At 41.5% G+C, this 18,357-nt stretch overlaps 1 protein-coding gene and 2 long non-coding RNA genes across 3 annotated transcripts; 2 read left to right on the forward strand and 1 right to left on the reverse strand.

Moving 5' to 3' along the window:
• Nucleotides 1-344: 344 nt before the first annotated feature.
• Nucleotides 345-15,070, reverse strand: LOC119135814. Its single transcript, XR_005100614.1, has 4 exons — nt 14,962-15,070; nt 12,417-12,600; nt 10,212-10,285; nt 345-490 (listed from the first exon to the last, which is right to left on the reverse strand). It is a non-coding gene; the product is annotated as an uncharacterized LOC119135814 (long non-coding RNA).
• Nucleotides 2,319-13,091, forward strand: LOC119135816. The gene is made up of 4 exons (XR_005100615.1): nt 2,319-2,751; nt 6,084-6,268; nt 11,920-12,128; nt 12,440-13,091. It is a non-coding gene; the product is annotated as an uncharacterized LOC119135816 (long non-coding RNA).
• gpr157 (G protein-coupled receptor 157) lies at nt 14,562-18,101 on the forward strand. Its single transcript, XM_037273740.1, has 4 exons — nt 14,562-15,233; nt 16,671-16,884; nt 17,299-17,493; nt 17,602-18,101. Exons 1-4 carry the CDS (start codon nt 14,857-14,859, stop codon nt 17,818-17,820), a joined length of 1,005 nt encoding a protein of 334 aa, XP_037129635.1. The 5' UTR covers nt 14,562-14,856; the 3' UTR covers nt 17,821-18,101.
• The last annotated feature ends 256 nt before the right edge of the window (nt 18,102-18,357 follow it).

The raw sequence follows: 18,357 nt of genomic DNA on the forward strand, positions 1-18,357 counted from the left end.
TGGTATGAAAAAAGTTGCTGTTGGAGGCATTTTTCCTGCAGGTGTCGTTGTACGGAGGAGAGGGCTCTGCGGATTCATGCAGTACAACAGCACTGCATGCTAACATGCATAGGCTACGGGCTATTTTCTCACATGAATGCGTTACTGCAGATTTTGCTAACCTACTGACAGCAACTAATCAGGACAGTGTGGCAAGTAGCATGGGGCTGATCACAAATAACTGGTGAGTTTTACCATGATTCAGCAATCAGCAGTTTATCAAGTCAGAAAAGAGTGGTGCTGGTAAAACAGTCAAGTGCAAACCACAGTGGGGAATATGAAAAATAAAAGAGAAAAGCTGCTCCTTTTTTTTTTTGCATTCAGCGGTTTCAAGTCTGGCCCAGGGCTGCTCAAAGTCATGTCCTCCTGCAGTGAGTAGAACAAAGTGCTGCACTGCTGCAGCAAAAGCGGATGGCTCATACACACTGATCTTCGAAACGCTGGATGTGCTCTGTCAGAAGAACAGAGAGAATAGTTCAAGCTCAACGATCTTACACTTATCACGTTAGACAGTGTGCACAGACAACTTGGTTAAAGATAAACGTTTGGACTGTAGTGCATTGCTCGCCGGTTGGATTCTGTCTTGGAGCATTGTCTCAAATGGAAAAATAAAAGAAGAATGCAAAATAAAGACAGGGTCCTCATAGTATCAGTATATACATCAAGGTACTTGTGACGGTGGCCGACACCAATATCGGCCACCCTCTTGTGGCCATTTTACGATGAGGAAGTGGAATTTAGAAATTAAAGGAATAGAGAAATTGTCATTATTTTCAAATATTTAGGGTCTGTTTGATCAAATCTGTCAATGTTTTGGAGGGAAATTTCATGTATCAAAAGTGCTAGTGGTATCGATACTAGGTATCGGTGACTACTAAGATAAAGTGGTATTGAATTTAAGCTTAAGCCATTGCAGAGTCAAACCATCGACACAAGCGTGTTAGAGATGAGAATCTCTCGAGTGTGGCTCAAGAGTTCCAACCACGTGCGATGTACTCTTAAAGGTCATACAAGGAGGAAAAAAGTTAACCACCATGAGACTCAGCATTGTTTTAGTGTTTTATGACGGTTATTGTTTTCATGTATTTTATTGTTTTACCCATCTGTTATTGACTATTTTTTATTCCTTGCACAGCACTTTGTATGCAGCAATTGTTGTTTTAAAGTGCTCTATAAATTCAGTTGAGAGCTGAGAGAGGGTTAATACGAAGTTGAGATGTCATTATTCACATCATTTATAATGCACAACAAAGGCACTGGGGAGCATGTACACTGTGAGTCCAGATGAGTTCCATCCTTTTTTTTTTTTTTTTTACAATTACTGTCAACTTTTCTTGCTTTGCCCTAGCGCAATTCCTGCTTGACTTGCATTAGCGCCATTCCTTTTCCACTTCAAAAGTGCTTGTGTGCGTTTTTCTCTTATTTCCTCCCTAATTCCCAAAACATACATGTTAAATCCGCCGCCCACCAAGCAATGTGGCTGAAAACAAGTGAAGAAGACTAGCATGAGAAAAATGACAGTTGGTGACTCTTCTCCTCACACTGTGCTATCAAAGCATTGCCATGGAAAAATTGTGACCCATTATTAGGTTTTGAGGCTTTACATAGAAAATAAGCTTTGTGTATTATCTTTGTATTTAACCACAAAAACAAGAAAGAAGTAAATTGTCTTCAAAAAGGACAAAGGAAACAAATTAAGGGGAATATGTGCATGATGCCTTTTGGCAATGATTGCCCTCCCCACAACCCCAACCCACAAATGCGTCGCTTTCTAGCATACAGGTACCGATGGATCTATAAATAGTAATTATTGTTCAAACATATATTCATATCTGTGTGTGCCTTGGGATTGTCTGGCAACTAGTAGAATGTGTACAAACCCCAACTAATCTGTGACCTTGGACAGGATAAGAAAATGGATGGATAGATGGAGTTCATTCCTTCCTTACATCAGTGTTTCCCAAACTTAGGTTGGGGACAAAAATGGGCCGTGGATACATTTTTTGGCAGGGAGACGGGGTGTCACAGAGTTCCATCAGGAACGGCATAATGTAATGTTGGATAAATTCTTTGATTGTGGAATTGGATTTATTTAATCCACTTTTAAGATTGCTGCTTGTAGCACTTCAGTTCTGCATTAAAAAAGTTAGTCCCACTATGCACAGTCATGGGTGATTTTTATTTTTTTTTAATGAAAGCATTCAAGGATACAAAAGGGCATAGTCTCCGTGGTGAGGTTTGAGTGTACTCTCTCTTATGGGATGGAAGAAGCCTTGTTTCAGGTGACTATCTTAACTACCGCCAAGAGCCAAAAGTGTTTGCAGGGGAGGACCAAGAGGATGGAGGGAGGGAGGGAGAGAGAGCGAGAGAGAGAGGAGAGGTTGACCCTGGAGGTTGCGGTCCCCTTTAAAAGTCCCATCCCGCTTGGATACGCAGAGCTCATGCAGGATCTGCTGCGGCAGTAGGGGAACACTGCTGAGCTGTGCACTTTAGGCTGCCAGCAAGCGTGCAGAGGAGAGGGAGGGAGGTGGGGGTGCTCACAGGAGGAGGAGGGAAGGAGAGAGAGAGAGTGCAAACAATGTCATTTTGTACAGGAGGTAATGCTGCAGTCAACTTTGCAGCACCATGAAGGCACATCATCACACCAAGAGGCTCGCTGAAGTTTTCCTGCTCCGTCACCGCTGATGCAGCCCGACCGACGATCGTCTGCAGGTACGCATTTCAAGCCTCTCATTTGCGGTCTACTCGCCTCTCCTCCTCCATTGTACACTTTCAAAACCGGCCTTGCAGCAGCTGATAAAAGTATACAGTATGTGCATGCCTACCATCTCATCACTTTCCGCCTCTGCACCACCAGGCTGAAGTCAGCCAGCCAGCTGGACTAGTCTTTTCTTCTATCAATATTTGACACACGGTACCGGCTTGAAATAGCAACCAGAGTGTCTGCTGAGAGGGCTCGCTTTAGAAAAAAGAAAAAAGAAGAAAGCAGTGAGACGCTAAATATGATAGTTCTGCCGTTTAGAAGAGAACAATTTATGTTCTCTACTTTTTGAAGGTTTAGATTTGACGGTTTGCACTGCTAAACAGAATGCATGCCAATCAGAGAGTGAGCCTACAAAATCCTGCATGGGACGGGGTGCAGTGGTGCAGTCATGAAGTTTAACGCTACTTTTCTGCAAGGACAGCTCATGTTGCATGTTGGAAAAAGTATTCATTTTTTTATCTAATGGCTTTGACTAGAGAAATATAAAGGCCACACTCGACAAGCTGTCCTCCGAGATACCCTGTGTGGTCACGTATGACACTTCCCGTAAATCAAAACTTGTAACATTCCACTTTTTTGGAGTGGGTCCTGCCAGCTCAGAATGCCGGTCAACTCCACTTTGAGTTCACATCGGGTAATTGTGCTAAGACCTTGGAAAGAGTGGTCAGGCGGCTCTTTGTGAAACACACACCTCCAAGGGGACGTCTGCTGACTGCAGCAGGATGACATGACTGAGGAAGGGAGGGGTGGGGGAGGTAGGGAGGATTTTAGGACTATTTAAAAAAAAAAAATGGCCCAACGCCACATCTGGTGCCTGACATCATCTAGGAACATCTGCAGTTTCCCCTGCGCATACTTCCAGCAGAGATGTCTGCAAAGGAAATCTGCCGCACTCACCTGATATTCCTTGCTCCCCCCCCTCCACCCCCATCTCTACTTTCTAGTGTCTCTCAGAGGTAAAGTAGCCCAGCACAGCGCCTTACCGGCATGCATTGCAAGCCTACAATTCGCCTCCATTCACCTTCTCCCCCCTCCCTTGCTGAAAAAGTATGCAGCACATGCACTCATCACCATCCACCTCCTTGAGCAATATGCCTGAGTGAAGAGAGGAGGGAGAGAGCAGCAGTGCAGCAATCCTGCAATGCCCTACAGCATCAGCTGACTTCCTGCAGTGCTGACACACACGCGCACACACCACGCACGCACGCACTGCAGGTGGACTACCTCACTCTAAATGGGACCTTGCCTGAGTTTGGAGAAGAGATTTACACCCCCACACACACCAAACTCCCCCCAGCCCCCACCCCCAACACACACGCGCACCTTGGGATGGTGCATTGTCCCATTCCAGCTCTTCAGTTGCTATGATGTAATCAATGCACCAAGCTTTGAACTTGCTGTGCTCCAGGTTCCTCTCCTTGCCCCCACCCCCACGCACTGTCCCATCAAATACAATAAATAAATAATAACAACAGCAAGAAAGAGTTGCCGGAATGCTCATCCGTATTTTACCCGAGTGCAAAGCGTTTCGAAGCAAGCGTGCGACAGAAGTCAGACGTCCGCCAGTGCATTGCAGTGCAGGGCTGCATCACTGGCTCCAATAAATGAAAGCAGTGGTCTGCAGACAACTGCATCCTTTTTTTCCCCCAGCCTCTATTCCATTTGCTGTCAGCATGGAAAAGACAAACCACGGTGCACAGTTTAAAAGTGCTTTCTGGGCACAAGATCAGAGACTTGGCTCTCCCATTGATAAGGTCATCAGTCTGCTGCCTGATGCAGTGGAGAGAAAGGTGCGCTCGGCCGCTTGCAGGATGCTCAGGCAGCCAGATTGAGAGCATATTGTAGCAGGTGAGTTTTGCTGAGCTGGTTCTTGCTGCTGCAACTGGAATCTGCCTAGTGATCAACTTCCACTACAGCAGTGATGAACTGGCTTCACCCTTCCTTTGAGGAGGGGGGGGGGGGGCGAGTAGTACCCAAGCAGCAGAGCGGCACTGCATAATTAGCCCTCATGGACGCTGATGAATCTGCAAATCTGATCGAGGTTTTGTGTGTCAGTAGGAAAGAAAAAAAAAAGCATGCGAGGCACATTCGGATACATCCGCGTAATCCATATCTGTCAGTGAGTAAGCTTTAATTGCAATCGTGGGCCTCGTCTAAAATTCCTGTATTGTATGATGCGATGTAATGAATTACCATACCGCCTTATTACAGCTTTAATGAGCAATTCATTTAGCAGTATGTTAAAGTGAAAGAGGTAGCTATTAAGAATGCAAATAAATTTTAATACAATGACCCAATTAATATTTTATTGGTCACTCGTAAAATACTTTAGTAACTTTTTAATTACAAAAAAGAGTAAGATTAAATTAATCAAATTTTAGAATAGCAAGTATAACAAACAAGGCTCGACTGCCTTACAGTTGGTACGATGTCCATGTCAGTTTGGGTTATCAAATATGATTCCATGCACTAGAAAAGCTTTTAAATATACAGTCAGCCCCAAATTATATTTAAGTGTAAAAAGTTTACGATTTAAAGACCATTTTATTGACTGATCTGGTTTTAGCTGGAAACAAGAAGCACATTGTTAAGAGATAGTGAATAAAAGACAAGAGATAAGAAATTAATCAAAATAAATAAAAAATTGATTTTTAAAAGTTAGATTTTTTAATTTGTCAAAAATGTTCTACATCCAAAATTATTCACTTTCTCAATATAGGCAATTCAATGCTGTCAATGGTGCAAAATAATAATTGATATGAATAACAACAAAGAAATTATCCTAGAAGCATAACTGCCCAAGTCACTTTTTAATATTTTAGAAAAACAAGAAAAGAAACACCAAAAATGTTATCAATTAAATTATCTAGGCAGTTATGCTATTAGGCTAATGAAATGTTTTTTTTTTTTCAAGTATATTTACTTTTACAATGGTAATTTTACAAATCAAGAATAACACCAAAAAGTGTTTTTGTTTCCTGCGAGTCCAAAAAATTATAAAGACAAAAAGGTCGATTATCATAGGCAAACAAGAATTCAGTTTTCTGGCCTCTACCCGTCCAAAGTTCATTATGCAGTCTTTGTGTAACACGTCATCCACCATCATATCTTTTGTTATGACATGAACGACGGGCTATCAATCATCTTATTGTCTTGTGCAACAAGAAAAAGGTTCAATCTCTGCATACAAACCAACCAAGTCAAGCAGGCTGAGTCATGCTGGGGCTTTTGGACTAACCCCCCCCACCCTCACAGCTCTGCTCCTCCCCTTCTGGTCTAGGAGCAGCCTCGTGCACCCGGCCGGCTGCTGTGCAGGAACATGCCTTGACTTGTTGCAGTGACCAAGTGCAAAAGAGACAGAGAGCAGAGAGACGCAGGTGGCTTTCGGTCAAAGCCTGCACAACACCTGTGGACAACGGCCGACTGGTACCAAAGGTGGACTGGGGAGCTGTTTTACTGCCTTGGGTGAGTGATTTAAAGTGCCCGACATATAATGTTACAGCCCTCATGTGAATGCCCGGGTTAGTAAACGTTACTGCTAAAAGGAGCAAAGAACACAAGCGAAACGCTCCGTGATCCGAATTGGGAAATGGGACGCTAAAAGTCCTCCCTTTAATTTGCTTCAGCAAAGTACATGTAAGTTGAGCGCTGCGTTGAACTCTTGACCTGTGCTACTGCATCAGCGTCTTGACGCTAAGATGACACCTTGGAAACGTCTCTAGGTTACTTTGCTGTTCAAGCACCTTTTGTCATGGTTCTATTTGCCACTGATACATTTTCAAAAGCAGTTACGATTTCTAGTACTAAATGGTTTCTAACGTGCTGAGTCCATACTGTGACCACTGGTCACTCACAGCTTCAGCAGATTGGGCATTGCTGCAACATTTTGAAGATAAATGACCCAAAAAAGCCAGTTTGCTTACGCTGCAGCCAGGCCTCATCTGTGACGCTCCACAGTCTCCACTTTACTGCAGTGGTCATTTTTCTTGCTGCCCTTATTGCGGTGACCTTCGTCATCCACCGTTGCTGTTGTTTGTTAGCCATGTCTCATTTCTGACTGATGTTCCACTTGTGTCACTGGACCTAGCAGAGAACCAGAATGCACCCTATTTCAAAATGTCTACTTTGGACTCACTACTACATCGATGCCTGAAGTCAGAACACTTGAGGTCAAAGGGTCCATATTTCTGCACATAATCGCAGACGCTTAGCGATTAGACTCGATGTGCGCTAGTCCGGTTTCTGAAGTAAAAAAAAAAAAAATGTTGAGCCAACAACCTCTAGTGTTCGGGGTTAGTGCTCTTTGTGAAGATGACAATAATTAACAGAATGAATTGTGACGCAGGTCAATAAATATGAATGAAACTAACTTATGGAGACTTGCCTTCACAATCAAACAATAAAAGTGTGGTCAGGAAACCAAAACCAAGCCTTCAACCAGTCAGAAAAAATTAATACACTGCACGTGACACGCTAAGCTGTGTGAATCGTGAGTGTGGTATTGCACCAGAACATGGCACTGCAGTAAATATTGATGTCATTGTTAGCTATAAGGTGATTAGATGTGTGGAATGCAATTGGATGAGGGAGCATAAATGTTGTTAGCCAACAATGAAACAACCAAGGAACAGAAAGTACAGTGTCGGAGTTAGCTTTAGCATAAAGTGCCAAATATTTGCTACGTTTTAGTTTTCGTCCATATGATAAGTACAACTCGTACAACTCACAAGCAGAATATTGTCGAAAGCGTCACACTGTCTGCATCCCAAATCTCCTCTTGCGTTGATTCGTGGTCATTGTAGGGGACTTTGAGAGGTGGATGTCAGCTTGTGGACTTTGAGTGCATATGCAGCTAACTGCAGTGCACTGTGTATTCTGACACCTTAATCGGGAGCACACAATTGACTTTTTCAGGAAATGCGTGCATTGCGGTGAAATCTTCTGCGGGATCAGACTACATGGAGGGGGGGGGGGGGGGTAACCTTGACCAGGACATCACTGACTAGGTATACATGCAGTTAGCTCACGCTATGTAGCTCAAGTAAGATATTCAATTGGATGAATGAGTTGTCCTAGTACACGTTTGAAATGCCAATGTAATCTGCATCCCGTTACACTGCCGACAAGAAGTATAAACATGTCAGACTCTCGGGAGTCTTGATGAGATTAAGTCGTTGACACGACAGAGAGCAATTACCGTATTTTCCGGACTATAAGGCGCACCGGACTATAAGGCGCACCTTCAATAAATGGCCCATTTTAAAACTTTGTCCATATATAAGGCGCACCGGACTATAAGGCGCATCATTAATGCATTCATTTTCTGAGACCATTCGCACTGACATTCCACGAACCATTACCATTGTGAATGAACTTTTAAATATGTAACTATATCCTTTACTATATCCTTTGCAGATAGGTTGATATTGCAAATGAGAATCTGTTGTCAATTGCACTACCAGAAAAGTTAAAGATTAAAATAATAACAAATTAACAATTTTATGAAAGTTGAATGAATTTTTTATTAGATGTACCGTATTTTCCGGACTATAAGGCGCACCTAAAAACCTAACATTTTCTCAAAAGCCGACAGTGCGCCTTATAGTCCGGTGCGCCTTATATATGGACCAAATTCCTAAATTTAAACTGGCCCAAAGCATTGTGTCATGAAATCAATCATAAGTGGCCCACTGAAGACTATGAATCATGAATCAAAAAGACCATGGATCATTATTTTCTGATTATAAAGTAATTTGCTGCGCCTGAAGTTGAAATAAAAAAGATAAAAGATTCCAAATCAAATCATTCTCCATTTCATCTTTTTTATTTCAACTTCAGACGCAACAAATTACTTTATAATCACAAAATAATGCTCCATAGTCTTTTTGATTCATGATTCATAGTCTTCAGCGGGCCACTTATGATTGATTTTATGACACAATGCTTTAAGCCAATTTAAATTTAGACGCGGGCCGGGATTTGGTCCATATATAAGGCGCACTGGACTATAAGGCGCATTGTCGGCTTTTGAGAAAATCTGAGGTTTTTAGGTGCGCCTTATAGTCCGGAAAATACGGTAATCATAAATATAATTATAGTGCAAATATTTCTTGGTAAAAACGTGAGGAGGGTCTTATGGAGCTGAAGTAAGTTTTTGCCCATCAAGGCAATGAGACAACTGTTGTTTTTCTCATTCCAAGAGTGGACGCACAGAAGCCAAATGGTTGGCCTCCTCCACCACTATAGATGGCGCTGTTCCCTTTGTAGTGTTTATTAATGTTTTTTTTACAGGTGGCCTTTAATCCTAGGTCTTTAACATAGAAAGTAGCTGGTTTTGAACAACTACCAAGGCGAGCTCTGTACATGTATATTTTTCACTTCCATTACAAATGACCACCAACTATTTGAAATTGTGGTACTATTAAAAGTGAACTAGCTAACGGCAGATTCTGCATCTGTCTCCTTGAATTGCCTAACTGCGTACATGCCGCTAAACTTCTCATCACAACAACTAAAAGGTACGTTAGCGCAACCATTCAATTTTGATTCATGTCAGTCAGAGACAGTCTGGTCTTAGTCGGAGCAGCCCAATAATGAAATGTTTTCTGATGCTTTGTAACTGAGTGAGCCACGGGGGCCAATGTCCCTACGGACCAGTACTGCAGAACACTGCCTAGAAAATGCCTGGCAGGATGTGCGGTTAAAGAAATTCTCACCCCAAAGCTGTCAAGCCATCACAGCTTTGTGCTTGTCAAAGTTACTCATTAGGATTATGCTGTCCCACACTTCCTGCTTTCAAGGACTAAAATTTAATTTGCTGTTTGATATATCCTTCCGACCGGTGCCATTGTTGTGCGACAATCAGTGTTACTTAATGAACATATTATGGCTTGTCATTGTTTATGAATGAATGAATGTTTGGGAAGGGAAAGCTGAAGCTCCGCTGATGCGAACTGTGACTATGAAGCACTGAGCTGTGGCACCGAGCAGTACTTAATTGTCACAAACACGAGTGGCACAAATACAAAGAGGGTTATGGCATAATGACCCGCCAAGAAACCCTGACCACTTTTTGGTTTTTATAAACAATATAGGCTGAATGACAGGCCATGAATGTCTTGTAAGGCCTCGCTTATTTCGACATATTTCTTAAATGTCCCCCTTGTGTTACCTGTTTGCTACAATAAATAAGGAAATAGAAACTTTAGGTGAATATCACAGGAGCACTCTAACACTGTCACTTTACTTTTTGTGATCAATGCTAATCATTAGCTAATGTAATGAAAGTCGAAGTTGATTCATTAGTGACGTCATTGATATTTTTTCAGCACAGTGCACAAACCAATTTCATGTAAGGACATACCTGCAGAGATACAAATACAACTATATGATTAAAGGTACAACTCACCCATTATGCTGAATGTAGCTGTACTTAGTAAGAGTCTTGTGCATGTTTCTCTTTAACGTCGATAGCACAGCATGCTGTAATAGATAGATGATTACTTTCTTGATCCCAAGGGAAATTATTCATTAGGTTGTTGCTTACATTGAAGAAATAGCTAAAGACACTAATAAACAATAAATAACATATAAATTGAATGCAAAAGATAAAAGTCAGGGCACTGTTAGACAATATTGGGAGGTCATACGCTCCCATTCCTCCTAGAAGATCCAACCTGATCTATTTGTGGAGCCCCCAGTGAGCGGAACCTGGAGCTTCCGTAGCTCCTCTAATGGGAGAAGATGGCTCTTGTTGGTCAGTATGGTCCTCATCTTAGAGAGCGTCCTTTCCTCCAGCACTCTCTCTACTGAGTCCAAGCCCAAACCCACAACAGCGCCTACCTTCCTAATTCACTAATTCGCTGCCAACCCAGTTAAAATGGATGTTTGACATCTATAGCTGTCAATGGCAGTCAACGTGATAATTAGCTTGAGACAGAACATCATAGCAAGGCTAAAAATAAATGAAGAATTTTCCATTTAAGACTACTGGGAAAGGCTCCAGCACGCTCGTGGACCCACGCGAGGATAAGCGGTTCAGAAGATGAATGAATGAATGTTTCTATTTAACTTGTGTTTTTATTGTTTTTGAAGATAAACATGCATTATTTCGCCATGCTACTAGTTTTAAATTGTGGTAAAATATTTTCACATGCTTGTATCATTCTTCTTTGTGCCATAGTGTTACAACACTGACGTCAATGTCAGAACTGTGTGGAGATGCAGGTTTAATTATGAATATAATTCACCTTTAGACAGTAGATTTTTGTGATGAAAATGGAGCTTCACTTCACGCCATTACCCTAATTCCTTGACGTCAGCCCCCACTGGTGTGAATCTTTTAAGACTAGCGGTATTCGGACGAGCTTGCAAGGCTAAACGCTACGTTCCTCCACAATACTCAGAGTTGCCTTGTTTGACGGCCATTTTGGTGTGCCATGGAGTGTTGTAGTTTGGTGACAGCAGCAGAGAGGCAAGTAGGATGTACTCTGAAAATTGGCCAGTTGCAAGAAGAGATAGCAAAAAAATAACATGTCTTGTTTTTGAAGCGCTGCAGGCAAATGCACCCCAGATCAGATATTTTTTGCCTATATTCTGATTTTTTTGGGTCAAATCTGGGTCACATACGTATCTTACCAAAAGCTCATCCAAAATTTAAGGATCCTCCATTAGTTCTTGGTAAATGCAAATCAAAAGCACTAGTAGAGTCTTGTCCTCTATTAAAGAGCCATGACTGTTACAGGTGGGCTGAAGATTAGAAAACAGACGGAAAGGTCTGTGGGAGGTCCAGATTTTATGCAATAACAACAGAGGACTACATGCCAAGCTGTCTTTGGCATCTTATGACTACATTAACATTAGTTTGGATGTTTGAATTAGATAATTAGATAGGATTAATACCAACCTGCTTTATGGTGATAAAACAGGTCGGTTTTAATTCGGTCATACATGACCAACACCTTGCGTAATTGTTTCTTGTAATTGTTGTGCAAGACGAGGTGAGAATTGTCCGAGCACCAGTCAAATGACTTTCCAGTTACACAACCAGAGATGGATCATATGATAGCAGATTCAAGCCCGATCTGCCTTCCTCCTCCCTCTCATTGTCCTTACAGCTGACGACCGCAGAGCGCTCTTTCGTGTCCACGTCCTGTCAGCAAGCGGAGTCCTCGGGGAGAAGACCATATAGAACAGTCCGGCGGACAAAAATAGCACTGCAGAGATCGCGGGGAGACTTTTAACTGATACCTCTTTGCTGAACAACACTCAAGCATTTGCTTTACATGAGGAGAGCAGCAATCTGAACACACCGCTACAAATTGAGGTGAATCAATCGGAGCGTTTTGATGCAAAATCATGAGTCATGACACAAAATCTATTCTTGGACTTAGAAGGAGGGGGGGGAGTTGCTTGCTCAAGTTGTGCAAACTTAAAGTGATGCTGCACAGGCACACCAGGCAAGAAGAGGAAAAAAAGGGGGGGGGGGTCAAGAATCAATTTGGGAATAGGCTATTGATCACTTGAGCACCCATGTGTAAACTCATCACTTATCCATGCCACAATGGTGCATTTTATCATCATTGATTTTTTTTTTAGAAAAAGGTATGCCTACCTGCATTGTGTCTGTTTTCACAGAGAGCACTGATCATCTTCTACTTCGAGAGCTCATCAGAGTAAAAAAAAAAAAAAGTGCCAGCTTTCATGCCACTCTCGAGGAGAATGGTGACAGCAAGGACCAGTTGGCAGAAGGAGGCAGACTGCTGGCTGCTGTGGGTGTTTCTCTGGCAGTGTCTTAGCTGGTTGTTGTGAGGAGTGAGAACGAAGCAATCAGCAAGTATACTGCCGCAGAAATTCTTTGCAATAAGAGTCCTCAGCAATGACATTGACTAATGGAGGGGGGAACCTTAAGCTGCTTTGTATCGACCATCCCATTATGGACTAAGTTGTCACATGAAGACATGCGTTGTAGTTTGTGAAGAAAAAAAAAGTCTTCTGCTGCCATCTGATGGCTAAAAGAAGCATGAATTTAAAATGGCTATTTGCTGATGTGTGTTTTATGTCTGCCTGCCTGAAATTGATTTTCACAATAATTTCATGTAAATTCAGTCGCTTTGATTTATAAATTTGTGCTGATTTACTAAGGAGTCAAAACAATTTGTCCGGTTGCTAAATCTAATAAGATCCAATTCAAGAGCTGTATGTTAAAATTAGCGTTTACAAAATGAATAATCCTTCGATATAATTGACACAGTCCCGAAAATGTTAATTAAACACAATACCCATTAACTGTGATTGTTCCAGTGTGGTTATTTATTCTATTGTTATAACTTGATGAATAAAATAAAATGAAAAACAAAAAATTCACATCAGCTGTTTTGTTTATTTCAGTGCACCTGAATAACTGTTGTACAATAATACACACTCTCCTCTATAAAGGTCTGTTTTTGTTTTTTTAACAGAAGACCAACAAGAGAATAATGGGCTGATTAAGGGTAGGAAAAAAAAAAAATCAAACTATAGCAATGTTATCATTCCAACTATCGTAAAACTGAGTGGTTGTCTATATGACTGGTGGTTGGCCTAGGGCAACTCTTCTACGACAGCACAGATGTTTGTCCCTGGAAAGAAAGGCAAAAAGAAACTGCAGTGCTGCAAAGTTAAGGAATGATTTGTAGTCTCGTCGGCCTGCAGCAATACCTGAATTCCAAGGAGGCCTCTACTCGATAGCTTTGTACAAAGTTGTGTTTTCCAGGGAACTATTTGGTAAAAGTTCTATTAATCACTTTCTCAACCTTTATTTAGCCGAGGTGTCCGTTTTACTTGGGTACACACTACCCTTCTTGATCTTGTCCCAATCTATTTAAACAATTGACTCGCTATGAAATCTGGGTCTGTCTAATTGAACACAAAGTTGATCAAGTCTCAGGAATTACCTATTCCACTGGTAACAGATTGATCACGTTCATTGCACCTTTTGACATCTAATGGAAGAAAGAGCATTTAAGTGTTTCTTGTCATATACATTGGTAGAGGCATATAGAAAACATTATTGCCTCTAGGCTAACCCTAACTCTATAAAATTGTAAGTCAACGTGCAAAGCAAATATTCACACCACTCATTGTCAATATAGATGAGTTTAAGTGCAAGGCAGAAATTTGTCTGCAACAAAAATATGGCAAGTAGCCACAGGGTAGTGCAAATTCCCAGTCAGAGCTGCTTGCGCGGTCATGTACACTGATTTAAAAAATGTTATTGGAGATTGTCTTATTCCCCTCTGATGTCTTTTATTCTCTCTAATGTATTGTGTCCACAAACAGAAGTTGTTTCTCTTTGACGGACTGTTCAAATGGAATCGCTCAAGGTCCGATTCACCAATCGCTTCGATCGTCTCTTCACAGAATAATGTCCAACATTTTAGGAGACAATCATATCGGCAGGTTCGTAAATCAGACGGGCGCAACCACACCAAAAAGTAATGCCAAGAGGTTTCTCATTGTCTCAATGGCGAAATTGCTGGAATTGGAGATAAAACTGTTATGAGTTGCAAGCACGGTCATTAAATGAATGAAATGAAACTCGTAAAATCAATGTACCACACCACTCACTAATTGCCTGGTACGATTCCCTAAATAGGCACTGAGAACGAATATCAAACATTGAACGTCCGACCAACTTTTTCTCGCACAGAAAAGATTGCATTTTTTTGCACAGTATTTGGATGGGGGGGGGGGGGGGGGAAGATTACGTGGCATTTGTGATTTTCCACACTCTGCAGGGGAATTAGTTTTGGGATTATTAGTACGTAATCGTTTTAAATCCAATTCTGAAAATAGCCTGCAGTGTGCCACTGACCGGCTGACTGTGACCTCAGCTACAAGAGGAAGAAGAGAAGAAGGAAGAAGTTGCAGTGGGTGGGGGAAAAGGAAAACGCACTGTTTTTTTGTTTGTTTTTCCTCTAGTCTTCAAGGGAAACGGACGCATTGAGTGAAGGCAGCGCGTTGTGTTGCAAACATGCACCGCGTGTAGTGAAGACAAAACGAGAAAGAAGACGATGGCAGCACACAACCACACGGTTGTGTACTTGTCTGAGCAGGTGGTTGTGTTGTGTTCATGCGCCATGTCATTTGTGGGCTCGTCGCTCATTATCGTCACTTACATTAGTTTGGCGGATTTGAGGACCACTCCGCGCAAACTGCTTCTCTTCCTCTCGGTGGCCGACTGTCTCTCCGCGCTCTCGTATGCCTACGGAGTGTGGAAAGTGTTCGACTCCGACTCGCCGGACTGCGTCGCTCAAGGAGCGATATCCACCTTCGCCAACACCAGCTCCTTTTTCTGGACGGTGGCCATCGCAGTCTACTTGTATGTGCTCATCGTCCAGTCCAGTCGGAGAGCTGCAGACAGTCTGGTGCTGGTCTTCCACCTGGTCAGGTAGCTAAGAGAATAAATTGCTACTGTCTCTTTAAGACGCCCCGAGGCATCTCGGGATACATAAACTACAATCTGTAAACTAAAACAGGTTTATGAAATTAATGAAGAAAACAACTTGTCATTTGTTTCCTTTATTTATTTTAGATATATATATATGTCGATAGAAGGGGACTTTTATAAGAAAGACAAAACAAAAATCACGGAATCCCATGAAAACATGTTCCCATAGTTTTGCTAACTTTGAACAAAAGAGTTCAAATGGGTTTTAAAACAAACAAAAAATACATGTTCGCTAAAATCACAATTACTTTTTTTTTTTTTTTTTACATTTTATTACATTGTAGTCATCCATAAAAGGTGACAACGTTTTGATCAAGTAAGGAGTAGAAAGTCAACAACAACAAAATAAAAAACTGGTAAATGGTTGATTTTAATTTTGCAAGAATTTCTTCAAATGTGTATATTTTGTCATATAGAATTGAATCATTCTTGGTAAACTTATTATTTTATAGAATAAATGTAAATGTTCGACTTATTCAATTAAAAATAACTTATTATTTACAATAACACAATCAACCAATTATTTAATTAGATAAAGTTAAGAAAAATAAACACTGTACAAGTTAAGGAATCAGTTAAAACCAAATATGCTAATGCAACAAATATTCCAGGACTCTTGGTATTGTAAACTTAATTAAACAATGGAGCAGGCTGTAAGTGGCCATACGTTATCGACCACTTATTTAGCTCTTTCCACAGGGAAGAAGAAAAAAAAACACAATGTCAAGGGCAGTACTGTTCTCTTTCAATCTAGGATGCTGTAATGAACATTACAACATAAATAGTACCAACTGACAATCATAGGAAGCTTCTTTCATTACACGTTTAATCATGCTGCAATGTGCAACAGTGAGTACTTAAATTGCTCATTTATGTGCTGTTTATTAATATACTTTAGGAAGAGGAAGCAACTATTTGGTAGTATATAAAATAAGTCAACAATTATGAGATTCAAAATCACATGGTCACCGCATGGTACTCTCACCACAACATCTGCGGTGAATATTCGACTTTTGTTTTTGCAAATTCTTCGGCAGGCCGTTGCAATTGGGGTGTCACAACAGAGCTATTCATCCCCTTGTATAAGCAGCACACACAGCCTGCCCCTTGGCAATGGACTATTAAAAACATGTCATTCTGGCATGAAAATGTATATTCTTAGCTGGTCGAGACAAAATATCCTTGAGTTATATTTGACGTACTGACTACCACACAGTACACTATAGTATGTATGAAGCAAACGTTACGATAGTCTTTTCCGTGGTGTTGCGTGTCGTTGGCCATTGAACCCACATGGCATTTAAAAATGAAAAACAATTTTCTGCGTGTGATGTCATTCTCTAACACTTCTGTTTTGAACTCTTTTGTGTTGTCTAGCTGGGGCGTTCCTCTGGCCATCACAATTGCAGGCGTGTGCCTCAACAAGATTGGCTACACAGCGTCAGAGGTGTCAGTTGGCTGGTGCTGGGTCAGAATCCACATCCCTGATCGTGTCCTATGGATGCTGCTGAGTGGAAAGATTTGGGAATTCTTGGCTTACCTCACCCTCCCTGTCCTCTACATCCTTATCAAGAGACACATTCACACAGCGGTGAGGACCCAAGGAGAAAGTTGACGATGTAGTGTTACTCATAGGGGCTGGATCATGGTATACTTGCAAAGGGAGACTCAACATCCACAATTTACAATTAGTTTAAGCGCCGGTATGTTCAACCAAACTATATAATTTGTTTATGTGTGTAATATTACTTTAATTTAATATCCACCACCATTCACCATTTTGCATTCCTGAAAATTTTGGGATTCTGAAGTTTCATGTTTTGTCATCTATGATTTCGCCATTTTTACTGAATTAGATTTTTGCTATGGTATTGTTTCAGTATCGTGGTACTTTACGCTGGTATAGTATTGTAGTTAAAGTTTTGCTATTGTGACAAAACTAGTTACTGGTTTCCAAAAAGTCATTAATTTCCTGCTGTCTTGTATTCTTTGGTACCACACACAGCATGCAGCCCTTTCTGAGTACCGTCCCCTCTTGGCCAATAGGACGCCATCGTACTCCTTCTCCACCATGGCGGACATGAAGCTGACTCTCATCCCTCTCATCTTCATCATGTTGCGCATTTGGAGTACTATCCGCTTTATTCTGTTGCTGGCCGGATCCCCAGCGGGCCAGAACCCTGTGCTGGTCATGCTACATGTGAGTGGACATGACATTTCAATCATTTGGTTGTCAAACACAATCTTATGCTCGGTTGCGTGTTTATAAGATTTTTCTTGTTGTCTGTCTTCTGTGGTGGCACAACAGGGCATTGGTAACACGTCGCAGGGAGCAGCCAACTGCATCATGTTTGTGTTTTTCACCGCACCCGTCCGGATGCGCCTCTTCGCTTCTCTCTGCTGCTGCCGTGCGGGCTCATCGGAGCGGCAGAAAGCGCAAGATGACAGTCGCGGGCTGCCGCCTGAACTTCCCGTCTCAAATCAGAAAGAGATAGAGTTCACGAGTGGCGACCACACTGACAGGTGATGCTCAGTTGTACAGAAGGTGGACTTACTTCACAGGCGTGTGGTGAGAAAAAAAGCATCTTACATTTAAGTTGATGTTTCTCCAAGATGAATGATTTTATCACGACTCAATTTTTCGAGTTTGTATGGATCGATTCATAATCAGTTTAATCAAGTATTTGTGGAGACGAAAAATATGTGAATGTTCTTGGCTATATTCAAGGCACTGTCGCCATTTTTTAATTGAATCATTATATACTTTGAAAGAAAGCTGCACCAATAAACTCATTCAATGTTGTCACGCTATAATCACCGTTCCTTTGTCTTGCCAAACAATAAGTATTGAGATGAAAAAAAGTTAGATTCCTCCAAAGAGGAACACAATCTGACGCAAGATAGTAGTTGGCTTGATGTCACTGGCAGTGATGTGTTTGTTTCTTTGTTCTTGCCTTACGATGTGTTACAAAATCATTGTACTTGATGTGTCACAGTTATTAATATGATTGCTGTTGTCAGGATGTATGTGACCCATCATCACATGTCATCCTTCCTCCTTAAA

Source organism: Syngnathus acus, chromosome 2 (assembly GCF_901709675.1).
Source record: "Syngnathus acus chromosome 2, fSynAcu1.2, whole genome shotgun sequence".
Taxonomy (NCBI): Eukaryota; Metazoa; Chordata; class Actinopteri; order Syngnathiformes; family Syngnathidae; genus Syngnathus; species Syngnathus acus.